Raw genomic sequence first — 22,678 nt, 5'->3', positions numbered from 1 at the left:
GAGGGAAATGCTTCAAACAGTTACTAATTCATCTTTTACACACAGTTGTGGAGTGTGATATTAGTATTTTTCAGTTTTGTTTGCCAATAATTTCCTGTCTCCATTAATATTATTCACTGGAAAGAAGCTGCAACAATGTTTTTCAGTTGCTTCAGCACATTTCTCACATAATACTGAAGGTTTTCAAAACAACGTGCAAAGTTTACGACTACTGTGTTCATGTTCACAACAGAACTGAATGCGTCACTGCATTAAATGAACTGCAAACTTTTACCACATCGTTGTAAATTACAAAGTATAAATACAAGCACAGGGGCAGAGCGGTGGTGTAGGGGTTAACGCTGTCACTACGCAGCATGAAGAGGCCTTTCTGTCCAGGATCTGACTTAAACTGTCCAAAGGCATGTGCATTAACAGATTAAACAGGTTAACTGGTCAGTGTTCATCATCTGTAGGTGTAAATGTGAGTGTGAAAGGTTGTCCATCTTTATATATATGATTATTATTATTGGTGAAATATATACAGAAGCATACAAACATTTCAGGTTGGAATGCAGTTACAATATTAATAGCAAAACAAAGATACAACAAAGAATCAAAAACAAAGTGTTATGATCTGAGGTGGATTCATCTGGTCAGGACCAGTTTCAGCATTATTATGGGTCCAAAAAATAATGGAATAACTAAATGTTATGATCATGCTATGTATGTTTATCAGAGTGGTGCATGGTGAATCTGTACTGTAATCAAATCTAAAGGAAAAAATAAGGCTAAATATTAGTTTGGGACTTTTTCTGGCCAGGCTGTGCATAATATACTGTAATATGAATTGTATGGACGACACGAATAGAATAGAATAGAATAGAATAGAATAGAATAGAATGCCTTTATTGTCATTATACATATGTACAACAAAATTAAAAGAGACAACTCTCTAGTGGTGCGTAGTGCAAAACAGTTTAAAAGAAGAAGAAACGGAAAGTGTAAATATAAATACAGAATAAAACAAGCATGTCACCAACCAAGAAACAGTAATGCAATGAATGCCTGAATGCAAAACTGCAGGAAAAACTGTAATAACACAGCATCTTACTTTAAAAAAAGAAAAATAACGACACATTTGGAGACATCCGTAACTGAGTTAAAGCACTTGAAAAAGTAAAAAGGCAAAAAAAAAAAAAAAGGCAAGAAAAAAAAAATAATTAAAAAAAAAAAAAAAAAAATCAACTACTTCCACTCAACTTCCAGATGTTTTCCTCTTCCGGGTTCCAGTGACATCTGATTCCTATTCGTCGCTGAATTTCTCCTTTAGCCAATCAGATTTGGAGTCGCAGCAAGGGCAACCAATCATATCGTTGAATCCAAGGTCTTAATCCCGCCCCTTCTTCATTCAGAGGATACTTTGCAGACCTGTAGGATTTTTCAACCAGATAACGGTAAACTCTGAACGGATTCAAACTACAAACTCATGCACTTTGGTGAAGTTTTTCACTGGAATATGTTCTAAGACAGCCGTAACTATCTAGTCCACTGCTGATGTCCCCGCTGAGCTGAACTGTCCTGTTGGAAATGGATCGGACTAACAGGACTGGGGTTTAGCTAGCAAACATTTGCACTACTATGCTAAGGTGTGGCACAAAATAAGAGGACGGTACCGGCTATCATCTGTGCGGACGAAGGCAACCGAGCACCGGAATGACGGTAGCACTGTGTTGGTGTCTGCTGCTGTTTTGTCTGGATGTGTCCAGACCGGAGCTCCCGGTGGCTCAGGCCGGTTCCGTACCCAGCGCCGGTAAAACTTTGGTGTGGGGACCGGGACTGGAGGCGAACATCGTCCTCCCGGCTCGGTTCTTTTACATCCAGACAGTAGACGGATCCGGGAGGAAGTAAGTAACCCTTCAACCTCTACTATCCCTGTCCTGGGTCCTGTTTTTTTTTTTTTTTGTTTGTTTGTTTGTTTTTTTTTTTTTTTGTTTGTTTTGTTTTTTTAGCAGGAACTACCTCTAAAACCATCAACCCTGCCCTGGAAATACAATCAGAAGTCTTTATTGACAGTCTGTGTAGAACCAACTCCTGTTAGTTCAGTTCCACATTCAGCTGAATTAGATCTGCAGTGGGCTGAACCAGGAGAATAAGAACAGCAGAATATAGAAGGAATGTCAACTCCAAAACTTTTTTCTGTGTTTTAGAGCGAAAAAAAGTAAATTTACATTATGAACAGGTTTACATCGACAAACTGTCCTTTTCAAAAGATGTGAATAACATGAACAAACTAAAAAAAAAAAATAAGTGTAATTTTAATAATATTCTGCCTCAGTTTGTCATTTCCACATGTGCATTATAACTTACAGATCACAGTGGATCTACAAACACACAAAACATTTAGTAACAGACAGAATATTGTTAAAATTGTACTGACTTCTCTGTAGACATTTCAGGATGTTCATATTTGTTCAGGTTAGTCACATTTTTTGCAAAATTATACTTTGTTTTAGTGTAAATACACGAAAATATTTATTTTTGCCAAGAGAAACATTTGGAGTTGTCATTATTTCTATGTTATTATGATAGTGTTTTACTGGTCCTGCCCACTGGAGATTGAATTGGTCTGAATGTGGAACCTGAACTAAAAGGATTGTTCATATCTTCAGTGTTATTTTGCATTTCACAAATTCATCCCAGGGCCAGACTGGAGCCTTTGGGGGGTCGGATCTGGCCCCCGGGCCGCATGTTTGACACCTGTGATATAGAAGCTCTTTTAGATGTAGTTCTTTAGCCAGTTTCTTTTACAGTAAATATACTCACCCTAATGTCCACCTGGGACTAACCCACTGTTGTGTTGTGGTCTGTTTGTTTTTTGTTTTTTTTGTCTTCTTGTGCTGTATGTAAAACTGCTGAATACTTGAATTTCCTTCGGGATCAATAAAGTATCTATCTATCTATCTATCTATCTATCTATCTATCTATCTATCTATCTATCTATCTATCTATCTATCTATCTATCTATCTATCTATCTATCTATCTACTTTCTGTTCATTGTTCTACTTATTTATATTTATTTTTGTCTATTTTCTTGCCTATTTTGTCCAGTTTTTATTTATTTTTGTCAAAATTTGCTCATTTTTCACAGATTTTTCTGCTTATTTTTTGTCTATACTCATTTTGATGCTTATGTATGTGCATGTTTTCAATTTATTCTCCTAATTTTATTAAGTTTTTTTTTAAATGAATCTGACATTTTTCTATGTATTGATTTATTGATCTATCTATCTGTCTTCTTTTTGTTCATTGTTCTACTTATTCATATTTATTTTTGTCCATTTTCTTGCCTATTTTTTCCAGTTTTTATTAATTTTTGTCAAATTTTGTTCATTTTTCACAGATTTTTCTACTTATTTTTTGTCTATACTCATTTTGATGCTTATGTGTGCATTTTATTAATTTATTCTACTAATTTTGTTAACTTTTTTAAATCAATCTGACATTTTTCTATCTCTCTAGCTAGCTAGCTAAATAGATAGCTAGATAGCTAGCTTTTGAGCAGTGTGAGGTGGTTTGGGTTTGTTTGGGTGCAGACTGTGGACTAAAACAGGTGGAGAACACATTGATCATACATGTATTCCATATTCTCCTGAGACCCAGCAATGCATTTTTTTGTCCTCTGTAGTGGACAAGAGTTTCACAACTTTACTTTAAAATAAATAAAAAATATCCACTGAAAAGGACATTATGTGGAATTTTTTTTTTTAAAAATGTATCTGTAAAAACTGTTGTATCATGCTGTTTCCAATTAAGGCAATTATTTAATGTAAAATGGCCAAACTGTTTACTTATTGGGTGTCAGGAGGATATGTGAAGTCTGTTTACACCCGTCTGGGATTATGTGCTGATGTATTGTGTGTAATATTGAATGTGCTGCTTTTAAATGTTTGGATTATATCCTCCTCCTATAAAAACATAAAAGGACAAAAAACACACAAAAAATATAAAATCCAATTTGAAAAATGCATATAATTTATTGCATAAATAACACAAAGATGCTTAACGAACCTTTTCAAAGATTTTAAAAGTGAATATTGGTTCCAAATATTAGGTATATACAGTTAAAATTTTAATAAATTAAATCTATACTCAAATATTTGACATAAAAACAGATCTTTACATAGGCATTTTCTCTGGAAAAGTGCGGTAATCAAACACAGTTATCATGAAAATTAGAATTTAAGTGGTAATACTAACTGTCTGCAATTTTACCGCGGTTTATCATTATACCAGTAATCATTACATCCCTAATTAGCACTAGATATAAACTCTGTATGCATCACATTAGCTGCAACTATGTTTGACTGCATTGTCCCTGTCAAATAAATAAATAAATCTTCCATTATTATTCTTCAGTCCTATGAAAATAACCCACTTTTTCCAAGAACCCCACCCCCACCATCACACACAAACCCAGGGTAACAGTCATCCACGCGTTGTGTTGTATGAAAGTTGTAATTCTACACTTGTCAGTAGTAAGGGAGCAGACATGAAAGTGAATGCCTCAGGAAAAAACCATGTCAGACGGCCTCCACCTACTCTATTCAGCCAAACGCTCCCATAGGCCACATGAAGGTATCCCACTTCGTCTGGGTGTTACTTTCACACACGCTTTGGTTCCCAAGATAGTGATCAGTTTCTAATTTCCATTCACGACTGCTGCAAAAAAACACAACGTTATTGTTGTCTGCTGTTACTGAGGAGACACAATAACAATATACCAGCAGCAGGTAGTCAAGACATGAACGGAGGAGCAAGGTTATTATCGTTAATGAAAACTAACGAAATGACCAAAACTAGAACTGTAAAAACATTTTCGTTAACTGAGATAAATAAAAACTATAATTAAAAGAAAAAACAAAGATAACTAACAGAAACTGTATTGTGTGTTTACAAAACTAACTAAAACGGATAACGATTATGGATCAAATTCCCTTAGTTTTCATCTTTGTCAATGTCAGATTGATATGAAATCGATTTCTTTTGCTCTAGTAATTTTCTGTGCTGTCACCATGCAACACTTTTTGTTCCGTCACTTGTGTTCACTTGTGGTTTCCAGTCGTCTTCTGGTCCCCACTCTACCTGGAAACATGGAGACTAAAGTTGGGAGAAAGCAGCAGAGTCCTGTCTGGGATTTATCTGAATACAATGACAGAGAAGAAGAGAAAAGAGATGACTAAACTAAAATTAATACTAAAACTAAGCATTTAGAAAAAAATGAAAACTAATAAAAACAATCAAACCTGCTCTAAAAACGATTTAAACTAACTGAATTAGAGAAAAAAAGTCAAAACTAAATAAAACTAAACTGTAATGAAAAATCCAAAACTATTAGAACCTTGACAGTAACAATATACCAGCAGCAGGTCATCAAGACATGAACTCAGGAGAGCTGTTGAAGTTATATTTAACTACCACTCACAAAGTAGAAGGTTTTCAGCACTTAACCATCTGTTTTCTGTGCGCAGTTGTGGCTCTGTTTTCACGGTGTCTGTGTATTTGCTTCCACAGTTTAACAACATCACCTGGTGAGAAGACGTTTGAGGTAAAGATCGTGTCCCCGGTGGAGCAGTTCACCAGGATTTGGATCCAGGTCCTGGATCGACAGGACGGATCCTTTCTGGTTCGATACAGGATGTATGCCAGCTACTCTGAGCTTCACATCCACATTATGCTGAAGAACAAACATGTGGCCAAGTCACCGTACGTTCTGGAAGGTACAGAATAGTGCAGTGAAGAACAGTAGCACATATTACTGCACATTACAATTTTTTTTTTTTTTTTTTTCACTTCAGTTTTTTTTTTATTTTCTACACATATATACAACAAAACAACGAAAAAAACAACATTACTTTGGAACATTACACACATTTCCTTACATTTGCATTATCCAGTCTTTCCACCATTCTGAGCTCTGTAAACAGTCCATTTATTCCTCTTTTTGTCCATTTGTTCTTCCTGTAGTCACAGTCTGAGTCACCCTTTCCATTGTATATATTCCTTCTATAATTCTAATCCACTGGTCCTGTGTTGGTGCTTCTGTCCTTCCTCAGTTCCTTGTAATATCTTTTTTGCAGACACTAAAAGTATTTTAACCAAGTATATGTCGTTTCCCGCTACATTTCCATCAGATCAATTACACAAATACAGAACATCACTACACATTGGAATCTCATACCCATTATTTGTTGTCGTACTCCACACACCATTTCCCAAAACCCAATTATTTTATCACGTTTCCAAAAAACATGTGTGATCTACACTACAAACAAAAAGTGAAGGATATTTCTTTTTTCTTTTTTTTTTTTTGGTCATTTTTGCCATTTGTAAATAAAACTATGTCTGGTTATTAAAAAATGTGTTTCAATTCAATTCACACAAACAAGATGCGCTGTGCAAGAATCCCAACTGAAAAAAATAGCCCAAAAATTAAAAATATCCTTAACTTTTTGTTTGTAGTGTACATCAAACTCTCCACGTTCCCTCCAACATTTCTGCTGTCTGTTTAACTACATATTAGAATTTAATTTGATATAAATGTGTTTTCAACAAACACCCTTCTCTCCATGTTCCTGTTCCCTTCTCATCCTTTTAACCTGATTCCACACTATCAAACACCCACAGACATCTGCTCTGTTTTTCTGCCTGTTGCAGGGCTGTAAGAAAATACCAGTTCCACAATATATCACAATATTTCACTTCATGATACTGTATCGATATTAAAAAGTACTGTATCGATATTTTTAAGTATTTATTCAAATGTAGACATGGTGGGGATTCATTTTTGTTTTTCTTTTTTGTTTATGATGCTCTTTTATTTCTATATTCACATGGGTATTTTGTTCTGTTGTTTGTACACTACAACAGTACTATTGTGATATTACAGGTCATACATGTAGTTTTTTGAAACTGATAACGGTTATTTCAGTCATCCTAAAAGCACTTTTTACTGTCTGAAAGAGGCAAATATTAGGGGTTTTTTGGGGGAATGCACAAAAATAATGTTCTGATGTTGGATGATTCAAGGACTGAACACTATGTATTCTTTTCACAATAGAATATGAACATTTAAGCAGGATCTGAAACTGTAATGTCTGTAAAACATCATTGATTTATTACCTCCGCCAAGGAGGTTATGATTTTGTCAGAGTGGTTTATTTGTCTGTTTGTGAGCAAGATAACTCAAAAAGTTATGGATGGATTTGGATGAAATTTTCAGGAAATGCTGATACTGGTACAAGGAACAAATGATTAAATTTTGATGGTGACTGGGGGGGCACTGATCAGCCTTGGCGGAGGTCTGCGCTCTCCAAGTGCTTCTAGTTTATTTATTTATTCATTTATTTATGTGTTTTTTTGTACTGATGAAACTGCATGTTAAAACTTTATTTATCCAAATTCTGCACTTTAAGTTTTTCCAGGAAATAATCTTTTAAAAAAGAAACAAAACAAAAAATATCACCTTGTTAACAGTATCATGATATATTGCGATATATCATATCGTGATCCTAGTATTGCGATTTGTATCGTATTGCCAGATTCTTGCCCTAGTCTGCAGTCTCTGACAGAGGTGGTGCTGTGTTTTTAATGCTGCTCTGTTTTTCCTGGACAGGCCCGGTCTACCATGAGGGCTGTAACTGTCCCCAGCCCAGCGGCGCCACATGGGAGGAACACATGAAATGTCCCCAGTCCTTCCCACAGATAGACAAGGACCTGTCTGTGTTTCCGAGTGTGGATCCGGACCGTAACGCCCAGGAAATCCCACAGCGCTTTGGACAGCGCCAGAGCCTCTGTCATTACACAATCAAAGACAATAAGGTGCAGCTACGACACAACAATGGCATATAATCTGATACATGTCTGTTAGAGGGAGATGTGATGAAATAACACTGAAACCCCTGGAGTGGGTCATGTCTGCTTTAGCTTCAGATTGTGTCAAACATTATGTAAAAACTGTACAAAGTATTCAGTCAGGTTTGATGGTTGGTGGTATTTTCATGTTCAGGTTTATATGAGTTCATCTGGACCATCACTGATGAGGATGAGGATGCTTATTTTTATTCTTTCTGAGGTTGACACCATCTTTATATTAGTTTACACCAGTAGACCAGGGCTGTCAAACTCATGTTAGTTCAGTTCCACATTCAGCTAAATTTGATCTGCAGTGGGTCGAACCAGTAAAATAATAACAGAATAATATATAAATAATGTCAACTCCAAACTCTTCTCTGTGTTTTGGAGTGAAAAAAGTAAATTTACATTATGAGATGGTTTAAATCTACAAACTATCCTTTCAAACAATGTGAATAACATGAATAAACTGAAAAAATAAGTGTCATTTTAACAATATTCTGCCTCAGTTTATCATTTCCACATGTACATTATAACTTACAGATCACAGTGGATCTACAAACACACCAAACATTGAGTAACAGGCAGAATATTGTTAAAACTGTACTGACTTCCATCCATCCATCCATTATCCACCGCTTATCCGGGGTCGGGTCACGGGGGTAACAGTCTAAGCAGGGATGCCCAGACTTCCCTCCCCCCAGACTCCTCCTCCAGCTCTTCCGGGGGACCCCGAGGCGTTCCCAGGCCAGTCGAGAGACAGTCTCTCCAACGTGTCCTGGGTCTTCCCCGAGGCCTCCTCCCGGTGGGACATGCCCGGAACACCTCCCCAGGGAGGCGTCCAGGAGGATCTGAAACAGATGTCTGATCCACCTCAGCTGGCCCCTCTGGATGTGGAGGAGCAGCGGTTCTACTCTGAGCTCCTCCCTGGTGACTGAGCTCCTCCCCCTATCCCTAAGGGTGCACCCAGCCACCCTGCGGAGGAAACTCATTTCGACCGCTTGTATCCGGGATCTGGTCCTGGACCCAAAGCTCATGACCATAGGTGAGGGGAGGAACGTAGATTGACCGGTAAATCCAGAGCTTCTCCTCTCGGCTCAGCTCCTTCTTCACCACAACAGACCGGTACAGCGACTGCATCACTGCAGATGCAGCACCGATCCGTCTGTCAATCTCACGCTCCATCCTTCCCTCACTCGTGAACAAGACCCCAAGATACTTGAACTCCTCCACTTGGGGCAAAGACTCCCCACCGACCCGGAGAGGGCAGACCACCTTTTTCCGGTCAAGAGCCATGGCCTCGGATTTGGAGGTGCTGATCCTCATCCCGCTCACTTCACACTCGGCTGCAAACCGCCCCAGTGCACGCTGAAGGTCCAGGTTCGATGAGGCCAGCAGGACAACATCATCCGCAAAAAGCAGAGATGAAATCCTGTGGTCCCCAAACCAGACCCCCTCCGGCCCCTGGCTGCGCCTAGAAATTCTGTCCATAAAAATTATGAACAGAACCGGTGACAAAGGGCAGCCCTGCTGGAGTCCAACATGCACCTGGAACAGGTCTGACTTACTGCCGGCAATGAGAACCAGGCTCCTGCTTCGGTCATACAAGGACCGGACTGCCCTTAGCAAAGGGCATACTTCTCTGTACATACTTCTGTTAAGATATTTCAGGTTATTCATATTTTTCGCAAAATTAAACTTTGTTTTAGTGTAAATACAAGAAAATATTTACATTTACAAAGAGAAAAATTTTGAGTTGTCATTGTTTATATGTTATTATGTTAGTATTTTACTGGTCCTGCCCACTTGAGATTGAAGCTTCTCAGTATAGTTAGCCTAGCTTCTCAGTACAGTTAGCCTAGCTTCTCAGTACAGCTAGCCTGCGTGCCTGTTGCCTTAGCGGTGTGTAAAAACAGAATAGTCCTCATGTGGTCCGGTGCTGCAGACCCTTTAAACCTACAGGAGGACTTCCCCTGGACTGTCACCTACAGACAGTAGTTGTGGATCTACCTGCTCCCTTTGAGTTTCCTCAGCTGGGTGAGGCAGATGGAAGTGGGCGGAGCTATGGCGGGTGACACCGCTGAGTTCAGCTGGAGCTGGTGACAACACTGCCCCCCCCCCCCCCCCCCCCCCCCCCGTCTGTGACAGTCTGCTGTAACTATGGGACAGCCTTCCACATGAGGTCCAGTCACATGATGAAGATGGGAGGGGCTTTTGGACACAGACAGTTAATGGAGCGTTTTTACAGCGAACATATGGGCTCGTTCACCAGTTCAGAGCCTGCAGGTGTACGACTGATGTGAGCCGGCTGGAGCTGGTACTACTGTTTTTACTTCTGAGTTGCACACGCATCACTGTTGTTAGTGAACATGTAAACTCATCTATGGTGAGTTTATCACAAGCAGACATACTCGCAAATAACAAAACACGCAAACACCAGTCCAAAGAAAAACACCAGATAAAGCAACAGTTCCGACTTTCTGGATCCAGATAGCGTGCCTACCAATACGGCGATGTAAACAACAATCACATGACCAGTGACGTCAGCTGCAAGTCCTCAATAGACAAATTAATATCATCATTCATATGGAACGGAAAAACTGCGCACATCCGGAAAAAAAAAAATCCTGGCGGTCAACCAGCGCCCTGCCTTAGAGGGAAAACCCTACAAAGAAAATAAAATAATAAAAGGTAGTATGTCCTCAGGCCAGACAAATGCATCCCATAATCCAACACTAGTAAAGTAAGACAGGATCGTGTTTCTATAGGTTGAATAAATACATCCTAATCCACTAATAGTAAAGTCATAAAGGCTTGTGTTTCTGTTGGTTGAATAGTAATGAGAGCTGTGTACAAACGTAAAGCCCCAGGCCTCAGTGACGTACGTACCTGCCAGAGCAGCGGGGCGTCCAGGTGTTCCAGGACACGCCGTCTGAATCCCACTGCCACTGGGAGTCGATCCAGGTCGCTGTAACGGTGATACGTCTACAGCCGTATTCACACAGAGCTTCCATTACCTGGGAATATTCAGCACTTTATCAACTGTCAGGGATTTACACCCCGGTGGAAATGTAGACATGATGTTTACAAGCACGACCAGCGTCCAGTTACAAACCCATCAGACACACAACACTCACATTTATTTATGCTTCAGCTGGTTTGGAAACATGTCATCTGTTACTAAAGAGATGGCAGGGGTTTTTCTGCACCTCCGACAAATTTCATACGGCAAAAATTTAAATCTGACCAAGTGTAGTTTTCTCATTTCTAGTCCAAATATCTCATCACACTTAAAATCACACAGAATCACCTACAGAGCAACTTTTCAGTGAGACATAAGAACTGATTTATAGACAATAGATCTGGAAAATCTGATTTCAGCAAATCTGAACAAGATAATTTTCACTTGTTCCATTGGCAGATGTTTTTGCTTAATTCAGGATTTTTTTGTGCTTAATTCAAAATAAATTTTTTGCTTAATTCTAGAGATTTTTTGCTTAATTCAAGATGTTTTTTTTGCTTGATTCAAGATTTTTTTTTTGCTTAATTTTACTTTTTTTTGCTTAATTCAAGATTTTTTTTTTTTCAAAATTCAAACAAAAAAGTGAAAATTATCTTTTTCAGATTTGTTGAAATCAGATTTTCCAGATCTATTGTCTATAAATCAGTTCCTGTATCTCACTAAAAAGTTCCTCTTTAGGTGATTCTGTCTGATTTTAAGTGTGATGAGATATTTGGACTAGAAATGAGACAAATACACTTGGTCAGATTTAGATTTTTTGCAGTGCATCACATTTTTAAAAATTCCTTTAACTGAGGTTAGGTCGATGTTTTTGTCTCCTCAGCCTAAAACCAATCCTCATTTCTTACTTAAATTCACATGACTGTTTATTTTATTTAGATTTACGTCAAAACCTTTGGAGAACACGTCGGTTTCAGGATCTTCATGGACGCGATCCTGCTGTCTCTCACCAGAAAGGTAAAGTCTGTTCAAAGGCAAAAAGCATTTCTGTTCTCTTTTTTTCTTTTTTTTCTTATTTATTCATTTATTCATTCATTCATTCATTCATTCTAACTTTTCTTGTCCAGCATCATAACAGCAGAATGGTAGTCTGGCTCCTTTTGGTGCTGAACAAATTTGCTTTGCCAAAGGAAACTTCATAAAGTTTACAATTACTAAACTAAAATAGAGTACAAAATTAGTACAATAAATTGTATTGTGTTGTGTTGACTTATGTTGTTGTGTTGTGTTGACTTGTGTTGTTGTGTTGGCTTGTGTTGTGTTGACTTTTGTTGACTTGTGTTGTTGTGTTGTGTTGACTTTTGGTGTTGTGTTGTGTTGTTGTGTTGTGTATCCAGGTGTGGCTCCCTGATATGGAGTTCTTTGTAAATCTCGGTGACTGGCCGTTGGAGAAGAGGAAACCCACAGAGAAGATCCACCCTATTTTCTCCTGGTGTGGATCCAATAACACCAGAGACATCGTCATGCCCACCTACGACCTGACAGAGTCTGTACTGGAGACCATGGGAAGGTACAGCTCAGCATTCACCACACACACCATACAAACCACACAAAACCACACACACCACACAAAACCACACACACCACACAAAACCACACACACCACACAAACCAGTCTGAGCCACTGGAACCAACAGGAACTGAACCTGTTTGTGTTTGGGTCACATACTGGACACGGTGCATGTTTTTATGTAAACCCTTTTGTCCTTCTGCTGAACAGAGTAAGTCTGGACATGATGTCGGTGCAGGCCAACACGGGTCCACCGTGGCCGCTGAAGAACGCCACCGCCTTCTGGAGGGGGCGGGACAGTCGTCAGGAGCGCCTGGAGCTGGTCAAACTGTCACGGGCTCATCCCGAAATGATCGACGCCGCCTTCACCAACTTCTTCTTCTTCAAACACGATGAAAGCCTGTACGGGCCGCTGGTCAAACACGTGTCTTTCTTTGACTTTTTCAAGGTGAGAGTGGATTTAAAACAGAAAATGGTGAAAATGTCTGTGTAACGATAAAAACCACAGATTAAAGCCTCACTCTCATAGAACGAGTAGAACCTGTGGACCTTTGATTTTTTTAATGAAAACCCCGTGTGTGTGTGTGTGTTTGACCCTGGATAAAAGCCTCTGTTTTTTACTCAGATACACTGACCTAAGTCCCAGTTCTAATGTCAAGTCTCACCACTTACAGAAAAAGGTTGAAAGATGAAAAAAAAGTTCCTTACTGTAGCTGTCATCATGTCATCCATCTACTCATTTAGAACAAATGTCACCGTTGGCTCTGTCAGTGAATGTCAGTGAATATCCATGTTGTATTTTGACACAAGCCTCCTGATATTCCACCAAAACAGTTTCAAACTTTCATTTATAATAATAATAATCATACATTTTATAGCTGCCTTTCTTGGCACTCAAGGACACCGTGCAGTAAACAGGAGAGGATAAAACAAGCAATAAAACAGAGTAAAAAATAAAAGACAGGTTAAAAATTGGACAACGCAGTTATGGTCACATAGAGAAAGTGGCCCGAAACAGATGGATTTAGAGCAGGGGTGTCAAACTCATTTTAGTTCAGTTCCACATTCAGTGAAATTTAATCTGCAGTGGGCCAAACCAGTAAAATAATAACAGAATAATATATAAATAATGTCCACTCCAAAACTTTTCTCTATGTTTTAGAGCGAAAAAAGTTAATTTACATTATGAAAAGGTTTACATCTACAAACTGTCCTTTCAAAAGCTGTGAATAACATGAACAAACTAAAAAAATGTCATTTTAACTGTATTCTGCCTCAGTTTATCATTTCCACATGTACATTATAACTTACAGATCACAGTGGATCTACAAACACACAAAACATTGAGTAACAGACACAATATTGTTAAAATTGTACTGACTTCTCTTAAGATATTTCAGATTGTTCATATTTGTTCAGGTTATTCACATTTTTTGTTTTAGTGTATATACATGAAAATATTTACATTTACAAAGAGAACAGTTTGGATTTGTCATTATTTATATGTTATTATGATAGTATTTTACTGAATCCTGCCCACTTTAGATTGAATTGGTCTGAATATGGAACCTGAACTAAAAGGACTGTTCATATTTTCAGTGTAATTTTTTCATTTCACAAATTCATCCCAAGGGCCAGACGGGACCCTTTGGCGGGCCGGATTTGGCCCCCAGGCCACATGTTTGACACCTGTGGTATAGAGTTTGGATTTAAAGAGAGGGAGTGAAGTGTTATTTCTGAGCTCTGGTGGCAAAAGGAGATCCATTTGGGGGGCAGAGCAGCTGAATGTTCTGCTCCCCATGGTGGTACGAGGGGCATCAGCTCTAGGTCCTTGACCAGGAAATAGGCTGAATAAATGCAGAGAGGAAACAAAAACTGCTGCACATCAAAGAGCGCAGACCTCCGCCAAGGCAGATCAGCCCTCCCCCCCGATCACCACCAAAATGTAATCATTTGTTCCTTGTGCCAGTATCAACATTTCCAGAAAATTTCATCCAAATCCGTCCATAACTTGTTGCGTTATCTTGCTAACAGTCAAACCCAGATGAAAACCTCACCTCCGCTGGTCCTCGGTGGAGGTAAATATCCCCAGACTCATTCTATCATGGGTCGTCTATTTGCTGAAATATTGCCAGTAGTTTACGGTGGAATTTTTCCTTCACAAATGACAGACGCGACACCACAGATGTCACTGGATCACACAGGCCCCACCCACAATTATTGCAAAGGACCTGAGGCTCACAGGTCAAACTAAGCCCATGTGAAAAGGGCCTGTGGCTACTTGTTTTGCGACCCCCCCCCCCCCCTTTATTATCCTGTTTGAACCACCAAGCCCAGACCTGCTCAGAATGTATCCAGTCTGTAGACCTGGAAGGGGGGCAGTGAAGTCAGGTCCACTCGTCTGGGAAAGAGAAGATCACTGCAAAAAGTGGTTTTCAAGAAACAGAAACGTACTTATTTTGGGCATATTAATGTGTTTTGTTTTGGGTTTTTTTTCTAGTGTTAAGTGCAAGAATGTCAGCCTTGTTTTTAGAACATATATCGTCCCTTTTCTAGGTCAGAATTTGGACATTAATTTGAGTCCAAATGATCTAGAAATGTACAAATTTCCTTTTCTCATTTGTCAGACAGATGGAAAAAGAGTGAATTCTTTTACCTAGGTATAGGTAAAAGAATTCACTCTTTTTTTCATCTGTCTGACAAATAAGAAAAGGAAATCTGTCTACGTTGGAGTAGACAGTATGAACCTATTTGGACTGATCTAGAAATGAGCTCTAATAATATGCAACACACAAACCAGTGCTTTACCACATATCCAACCAGTGTTTTCTCCTTAGTTTGAACAATAATCTGTCTGAATTCAAGAGCAAATGCATTTGTTTTACATTCAAAGACACAGAGACAAAGAAATGTCAAACAAACATCTGTACTGATCTGCATCACAGAGATGTGTGTTCCAACACTGATCATCATATATGTATACAGAACCTGTGTCTTTTGAATGTGTGAGAATTTAAAAGCTAGGGTTTTTCCATTATCGCATTTCTGAAGTGCATGTAAGTGTGTCGCATCTGATTACGGCAATTATCGGATTACAGTTATCGTATTTTTACGGTCATGTGAACGGGCTCATTCATTTCCAAAGGCACTTAAGTTCCATCACACCCAAGACTAGTGACATTTATTTAGAACTAGAAGAACCTTCCAGAGAACCTGTGCCCCTACGTCCAGAGTAGTAGTAGTAGTAGTAGTAGTAGTAGTAGTAGTAGTAGTAGTAGTAGTAGTAGTAGTAGTAGTAGGACCTGTTTGTACTATTAGAACCTGTATTTGGTACTGGAGACCACATTGGACCTAACAGACCCTGGAGACCACATTGGACCTTACAGACCCTGGAGACCACATTGGACCTAACAGACCCTGGAGACCACATTGGACCTAACACACCCTGGAGACCACATTGGACCTAACAGACCCTGGAGACCACATTGGACCTAACACACCCTGGAGACCACATTGGACCTAACAGACCCTGGAGACCACATTGGACCTAACACACCCTGGAGACCACATTGGACCCCAGATTGTGGACTCACTGTCCTCACTGGAACTGTTACTGTCACTGTCTTGTAATGTGTGTGGAAATAACCAAATATAGTCACTTGCCCGATAAAGGGTTAATGTCCTGAACGGTCTTGTTTTGCCTGTTCCACGTCTGTGCCTCCTCTTCTAAAACCTTCCTCCTCCTCATCAGTACAAGTACCAGATCAACATCGACGGCACGGTGGCGGCGTATCGGCTGCCGTACCTTCTGGCCGGGGACAGCGTGGTCCTCAAACAGGACTCTGGGTACTACGAGCACTTCTACGACGAGCTGCAGCCCTGGGAACACTACATTCCCATCAGGGCCGACCTGGGAGACCTGCTGGAGAAGATCCAATGGGCCCGGGACCACGACGACCAGGTAACGCTGACCCGTGGGTAGGGACGGAACGATTACAGGTATAACGGTAAAACTCCTGACGGTTAGTTTTACCGTTTAAATTCTAATGATCATGATAACCATGTTTGATTAACGCACTTTTGAACTCAAACTTCATCTGGAAAATGGTCAAACAATCCCATCCAACTTTATTTGTAAAGCATTTTAAAACAGCTGCAGTGAACCAAAGTGTTGTACAGAAGAACAATTACAACCAAAATAGAAGAATAAAATACAGAATAGATTTAACAGTGATGAAAGTGTTTCAGTTTTTGCCAGAAATTGAAGAGGAGGAGGAGGATGTGTGAGCTCAGATCAGAGTGGACTCATTGTCCTGGTGCTTCTGCTGTTTTTCAGGTCAGGAAAATCACACAGACGGCCCAACAGTTTGCACGGAATCATCTGATGGGAGACAGTATCTTCTGTTACCACTACAAACTGTTCCAGGTGAGGTTCATACACCACAAATACTGGAGCGTCTGGACATTTGGACATTTATCCTGGTGTCCTGCAAGGTTCCAATAGTTTTGGATTTTTCATTATAGTTTAGTTTTATTTAGTTTTGACTTTTTTTCTCTAATTCAGTTAGTTTTAATTTGTTTTTAAAGCAGGTTTGTTAGTTTTTATTAGATTTCGTTGTTTTCAAAATGCTTAGTTTTAACCCTTTCATGCACACTGGTCACTCCAGTGGTCAGTTCTTCTCCAGCTGTTCTCTTGTATATTCATGGATTTTGTTATTTTAGTTCCATATCAGCTTATGCATCATCTCATACACTGCAATTCAGACCATTACTGTAACTTTGCTGTTCTTGATAAACCTGATCTGCACTAACATGTGTGAGTGAAAATCAATTGCTAATTGCTATTAGACTGTTTTTTGTTTGTTTTTTTTGTTTTTTTACTTTTTTTTGCATATTATCTCAATGAAGTAAGTAGTAACTAGTATTAGAGTATGTTAAAATGTGAGAAAACATCAGATTAGCAGCATTAATGGTTTTATTTCAGTTTTCACACAGTATATCAGTAAATACATGTTTCTTTGCTTCAAAAATTAAACGCATGATGTCCAGCTGAGTGGACATTTTTGCCAGTCTATGAAAAATAGGTTCATAAAAGAATTTCACTCACATTGATTTTCATGCCTAAAGAGGTATAAAAACAGTCAGGAAAAAAAATCTTGAATAAGGTTCTCATAATTCATGCATCGAAGGGTTAATAACGTGGGGTAAAGTGTGTATAATGTGCTCACCTGGACACCAGAGGGTTAATAAGGGTTTGGATTAAATGTTCTAAAGTGTGTTCCAGTGTCAGCTGTTTGACCCAGAAGCCCCTCCCATCACACTGACTTCTCTGTAAATGCATCCGGTTCTCGTAGAAATACGCCAAACTGCAGGTGACGGAGCCCAGAGTTCGTAAAGGCATGGAGCTGGTGGATCAGCCCACCGACGACCTGTTCCCATGTTCCTGCCACAGGACCAGGACGCACACACAGGTAAGGGTTCTTTCAAACAAACACACTCCTGCACCTTATGCCGTCTGAACCCACGGCTCAGATAGGGATGTAACGATTACCGGTCTAATGATAAACCGCCGTAAAATTTCCGACGGTTAGTATTACCGTTTAAATTCAAATTATTATAACTGTGTTCGATTACCGCACCTAGAAAACTCACAGTACTGTTCATGTCCTGAAGAAGCAGCGGCACTCAGGTGTGTGTGTGTGTGTGTGTGTGTGTGTGTGTGTGTGTGTGCGTGCAGTTTGGAATGTTTGGCCTCTGGAAACATGGTGAAGGAACCTGAAGGACACAGCTGCACAGATTCAGGGATAGGGGCTACCGCATGGACCTGGTCTGTCAGAGCGAGCGAGTGCACAGACCTGGTCCACGCTAGCGTTAACCCCTTCCCGACCCCCACTGATTCAGATCCTCACCCAACACTGAAACCGTCTGAATACACATACTGAGGACAAACTGCTGTCAGTTCAATGAGTGAAGTTCAACTGAACACAGACACATGATGTGTGTGAAAACCAAAGGACAGGAGGAGTTATGGACTGAAGGAACTGCAACAGGAAATCCACTGACCGACCACCAGGGGAACTGGACCAGAGGACACTGACCAGGACTGGACCACTGACCAGGACTAAACCACTGACCAGGACTGGACCACTGACCAGGACTGAACCACTGACCAGGACTGAACCACTGACCAGGACTGGACCACTGACCAGGACTGAACCACTGACCAGGACTGGACCACTGACCAGGACTGGACCACTGACCAGTCTGGATCAGATCAGCCAAACATGTTTTAAATCCTCATTCTTTCAGAATATTTACATTTGTCCATTAAACAGTTCAGTTAAATCTGACTGTTTCACTTTCTGTTTGTGTGTACAATAGTGTGTATGTGTGTACAATAGTGTATATGTGTGTACAATAGTGTGTATGTGTGTACAATAGTGTATATGTGTGTACAATAGTGTGTATGTGTGTACAATAGTGTATATGTGTGTACAATAGTGTATATGTGTGTACAATAGTGTGTATGTGTGTATATGTGTGTACAATAGTGTATATGTGTGTACAATAGTGTATATGTGTGTATATGTGTGTACAATAGTGTGTATGTGTGTACAATAGTGTATATGTGTGTACAATAGTGTGTATGTGTGTACAATAGTGTATATGTGTGTATATGTGTGTACAATAGTGTGTATGTGTGTACAATAGTGTGTATGTGTGTACAATAGTGTATATGTGTGTATATGTGTGTACAATAGTGTGTATGTGTGTACAATAGTGTGTATGTGTGTACAATAGTGTGTATGTGTGTACAATAGTGTGTATGTGTGACACTGAATGATTTGATCTGAAAATGTTCAAACAAACTTTACTCTTTTCTGTCCAACTACTTTTTTCAAACTCAAAAACACCTCAGGAATCAATAAAATTGATCAGGAATTGGACTGATCAGCAGAACTGATAATGGCTTTGATACTGATCAGCTCCTCTCAGTTCCACCCTGGTGCACAGATCTGTTGTGTCCATCAGGTTCCAGCTTTAATCACATGTGTGTGTTTGTTGTTCACATGTTAGTACTTGAATGTTTCTGTAACAGACAGTACATTGTGTGTGTTACTGTATTCGTTTTTTCCACAATACAACTTGGTTAAATTATTTCAGTGTGTGTATCAGTACTTTTTGAACATTTGAGCACATTTCAGTAATACCACAATAATAATGATAACTGTGATAATTTGGGTCACAATAACCATGATATGAAATTTTCATGTCGTTACATCCCACGTCTCACATTCAGAACCTGGCTCTGCTCTGTCACATTCTGTCACATGTTCACATTAGAAGGTTTTACAAAGACGCAGAAAGTCTGTCAGAGTCACTGATTATAAAACGAGGAAACCAGAGTGTTTTTGTTTGTGTTTTTTCAGCAGATTTCACTTTAGTTTCCACATATCGGTCAGAATGTAGAGCTGAATAATGCTTTGTGTAGAGCAGGGGTGGCCAACCTGTGGCTCTGGGGCCACGTTTGGGCCCTTTTCAAGTGACTCCATGAGGCTTTGTCAAAAAATACATGGAAATGTGAAATGCTTTTCATGGTCAAAACAAACAGACGAAAAAACCGCTTCTATCCCAAAGCCATCACAACACTGAATGATATAATAATATGTAATATGAACTGATTTTACTCATTACACACACACTTCTGTTTATTTACTATTTATTCCCCATCACACACTCACACTGTCACTTCACTCTAATTGTCTGTTGTTACAGTTATTGTTTTATGTGGTCGCATTTTAATTGTCCATGGTTACTTTTATTGTTTTATGTGATTGTACTTTAAGGTTAGCTTTTAATCTCATCATACTGCTGTGCAATGACAAATAAATAAATTCAGATTCTTTTTATTTTTTTTTACACATTTTATTATCATTGTAGTAACCATAAGATCATTTAAAGTCAGAAAATCTGCAAAAGAAAATGCACATTTTGACCCAGTATGTTTATGTCAGTATTAAGGACTGGTTCCTCCTCTTCATCATGTCCTTCATCTTCATCATCAGGACAGACTTTACAGTTCAGTGTGTGTCTCCCTCTGGTGGGTGTACGGTGTCAGTGCAGTTCTAAAGGTCACCAACAGTAGAGCTGCAGTTGAAAAATAGAGGAGTGATTCTAATTTAAAGAAAAAAACAAACAGATCTTCAGATTCAGGACTCTTAAATCTGAATATTTTCTGGTTTCTTGGCTCCTCTTTGACAGTGAACTGAAAACATTTGTATCACGGACCAAACTACAGTCACGGAAAAAAGGATTAGACCACCCCTTGTTTTCTTCAGTTTCCTGTTCATTTTAACGCCTGGTCCAACTAAAGGTCCATTGTTTTCATCTTTATTTATTTATTTTAATTTTAATGTTTTTTTTTTTTTTTTTTTTTAAGACAAAAATAAAAATTTAAATTCAGAATTAAAAAAAAAACTAAACTAAACTAAAGGTCCATTTGTTTGGACAAATATAATGATACCAGCACAAATATCTCATAGCAGTTTATTTCACAGCTGATCCATTTTCCATGTTTTCTTGATAAAACCAAAATCACTTCAGTTCTGACATTAATATCTGTGTCATTGTTCTGACAAAAACAGTGCTTTTATTCATTCCAGGTTTTCTTTTCTGTCTGTTTTAGTCACATGACACACACAGGAGTTAGGACTGGATTACAGAACGATCGTTTTTGAGGACTTTGGATGGAATAATCATTTTTTTCCGTGACTGTATGTATCTGAAAACGTCACCTTGGGCTTTGAAAACACCGTCTGTAAACATAATTTACAGACATTTTGTAAACCAAAGAACTGATCAGTTAATGAAGAAAATAATAAAAAATAACTGAAAACCAGCAGAGTGTGGGTGAAAAGGAAGTCTGTTAAATAGAATTGTTTAAATTCAACTTGAAGCGTCAGCTGATCTAGTTTTGATGTTGAAACAGATGGTTTTCGTCTTCATTCCCTGTGTGACACGAACACGTTTGTTTGTTTTTCAGAAAAAGGACGAACTCTGACCTGTGGGTCCGACACAGAGGACTGACCTCTGACCTTCTGCCAAATAATGAGTCCAAATGGGAGTTTACTGTATGAATGTGGTGACAGTTATGTATGAATGTGACATGTTTGAACATTTTTTAAATAAATGCTTTCCTTTTGTACGATGAAAGTGTTTTCTTCGACTTTGTCTTATTTTTATTCACTAAAACTTCAACACAAATAAAAGGATGTTTCAGTTTTATAAATGCAGAGGTAATTTTTTTAGTATTTTGTTATTTTGGTAGTTTATAGTTTCAATCTTTGTTTGTTTTCAGGGCTTATGAGAGTCCTGACATCCATGTTTTAGAATAAATATTGTTTATTAAAGGTTCCATATTATGCACAACTATTTTTATTCCAAAACAAAAGCGTCACCTGCTGTTCTCTATTTTATTTTACATTAAAAGGCTAGTCTGTAAATGCAAACAATTTTGTGTAATTTTACTTTTTTTTTATACTAAAACTAAAGGAAAAATTACTTTGTTCATTATTTATAGTTTATTGTAGTAGTATTTAACTGGGTCTGATCCACTTCAGATTGAATTGACCTAAATTGATTTGAACATCTTTAATTGTTTATATGTTCAGTGTAATTTTTGCATTTCAAAAACTCATCACAATTCATAAAGAAAACCATTTGCTTTGTTGTTTTCCAAAAAGAAATGGAACTTTATTTTAAGCTCATTACCCGTTCAACAAATGAAAAGGCCGTTAAAGGCGAGGTGTGAGATGTTTTCCGGGAGCATTTTTTACTGTATTACTTAAAATCCCCTTCACTTAATTTTTCTTAGTCGTTTTATCTTTTTTTTTCTCCAAACAGACAAAACAAACAACAATCGGCATTAAGTATCAGTTAATATTCCAAAGTAAAAATAATATTTACAAGTACTTTAAATTGAATGTGCAATAACCTGCTAACTACGGCCCAGTACTTTTAATTTTAATTCAAATGTGCAATAACTTGTTACCTCTCAGTACTCTTATTACTATTACTCTGTTTTTATAATCATCTATTTTACAAATGTGTATTTGTGCTTGTATGTGCAATAACTGTTTTTTATATGTTTTAGTTGTGTTTATGTCTTTTTTTTGTCATATCCTTACCTTTTTTCTAACTCCTTTTCTGACTCAGGGAAATGCACAAGAATTCTGATGCACCTGTACTGCTG

General features: G+C 38.6%; 1 protein-coding gene across 1 annotated transcript; it reads left to right on the top strand.

The window, feature by feature from the left end:
* Positions 1-1,407: 1,407 nt before the first annotated feature.
* On the top strand, positions 1,408-21,772 carry poglut2 (protein O-glucosyltransferase 2). Its single transcript, XM_030123992.1, has 10 exons — positions 1,408-1,886; positions 5,555-5,760; positions 7,656-7,861; positions 11,796-11,873; positions 12,254-12,426; positions 12,637-12,874; positions 16,178-16,387; positions 16,763-16,852; positions 17,781-17,897; positions 21,470-21,772. Exons 1-10 carry the CDS (start codon positions 1,696-1,698, stop codon positions 21,485-21,487), a joined length of 1,527 nt encoding a protein of 508 aa, XP_029979852.1. The 5' UTR covers positions 1,408-1,695; the 3' UTR covers positions 21,488-21,772.
* The last annotated feature ends 906 nt before the right edge of the window (positions 21,773-22,678 follow it).

This window comes from Sphaeramia orbicularis, chromosome 21, assembly GCF_902148855.1.
Source record: "Sphaeramia orbicularis chromosome 21, fSphaOr1.1, whole genome shotgun sequence".
Classification (NCBI taxonomy): domain Eukaryota; kingdom Metazoa; phylum Chordata; class Actinopteri; order Kurtiformes; family Apogonidae; genus Sphaeramia; species Sphaeramia orbicularis.
Note: the sequence above shows the minus strand (reverse complement) of the source record. Positions and strands in the feature narration are given on the sequence as shown.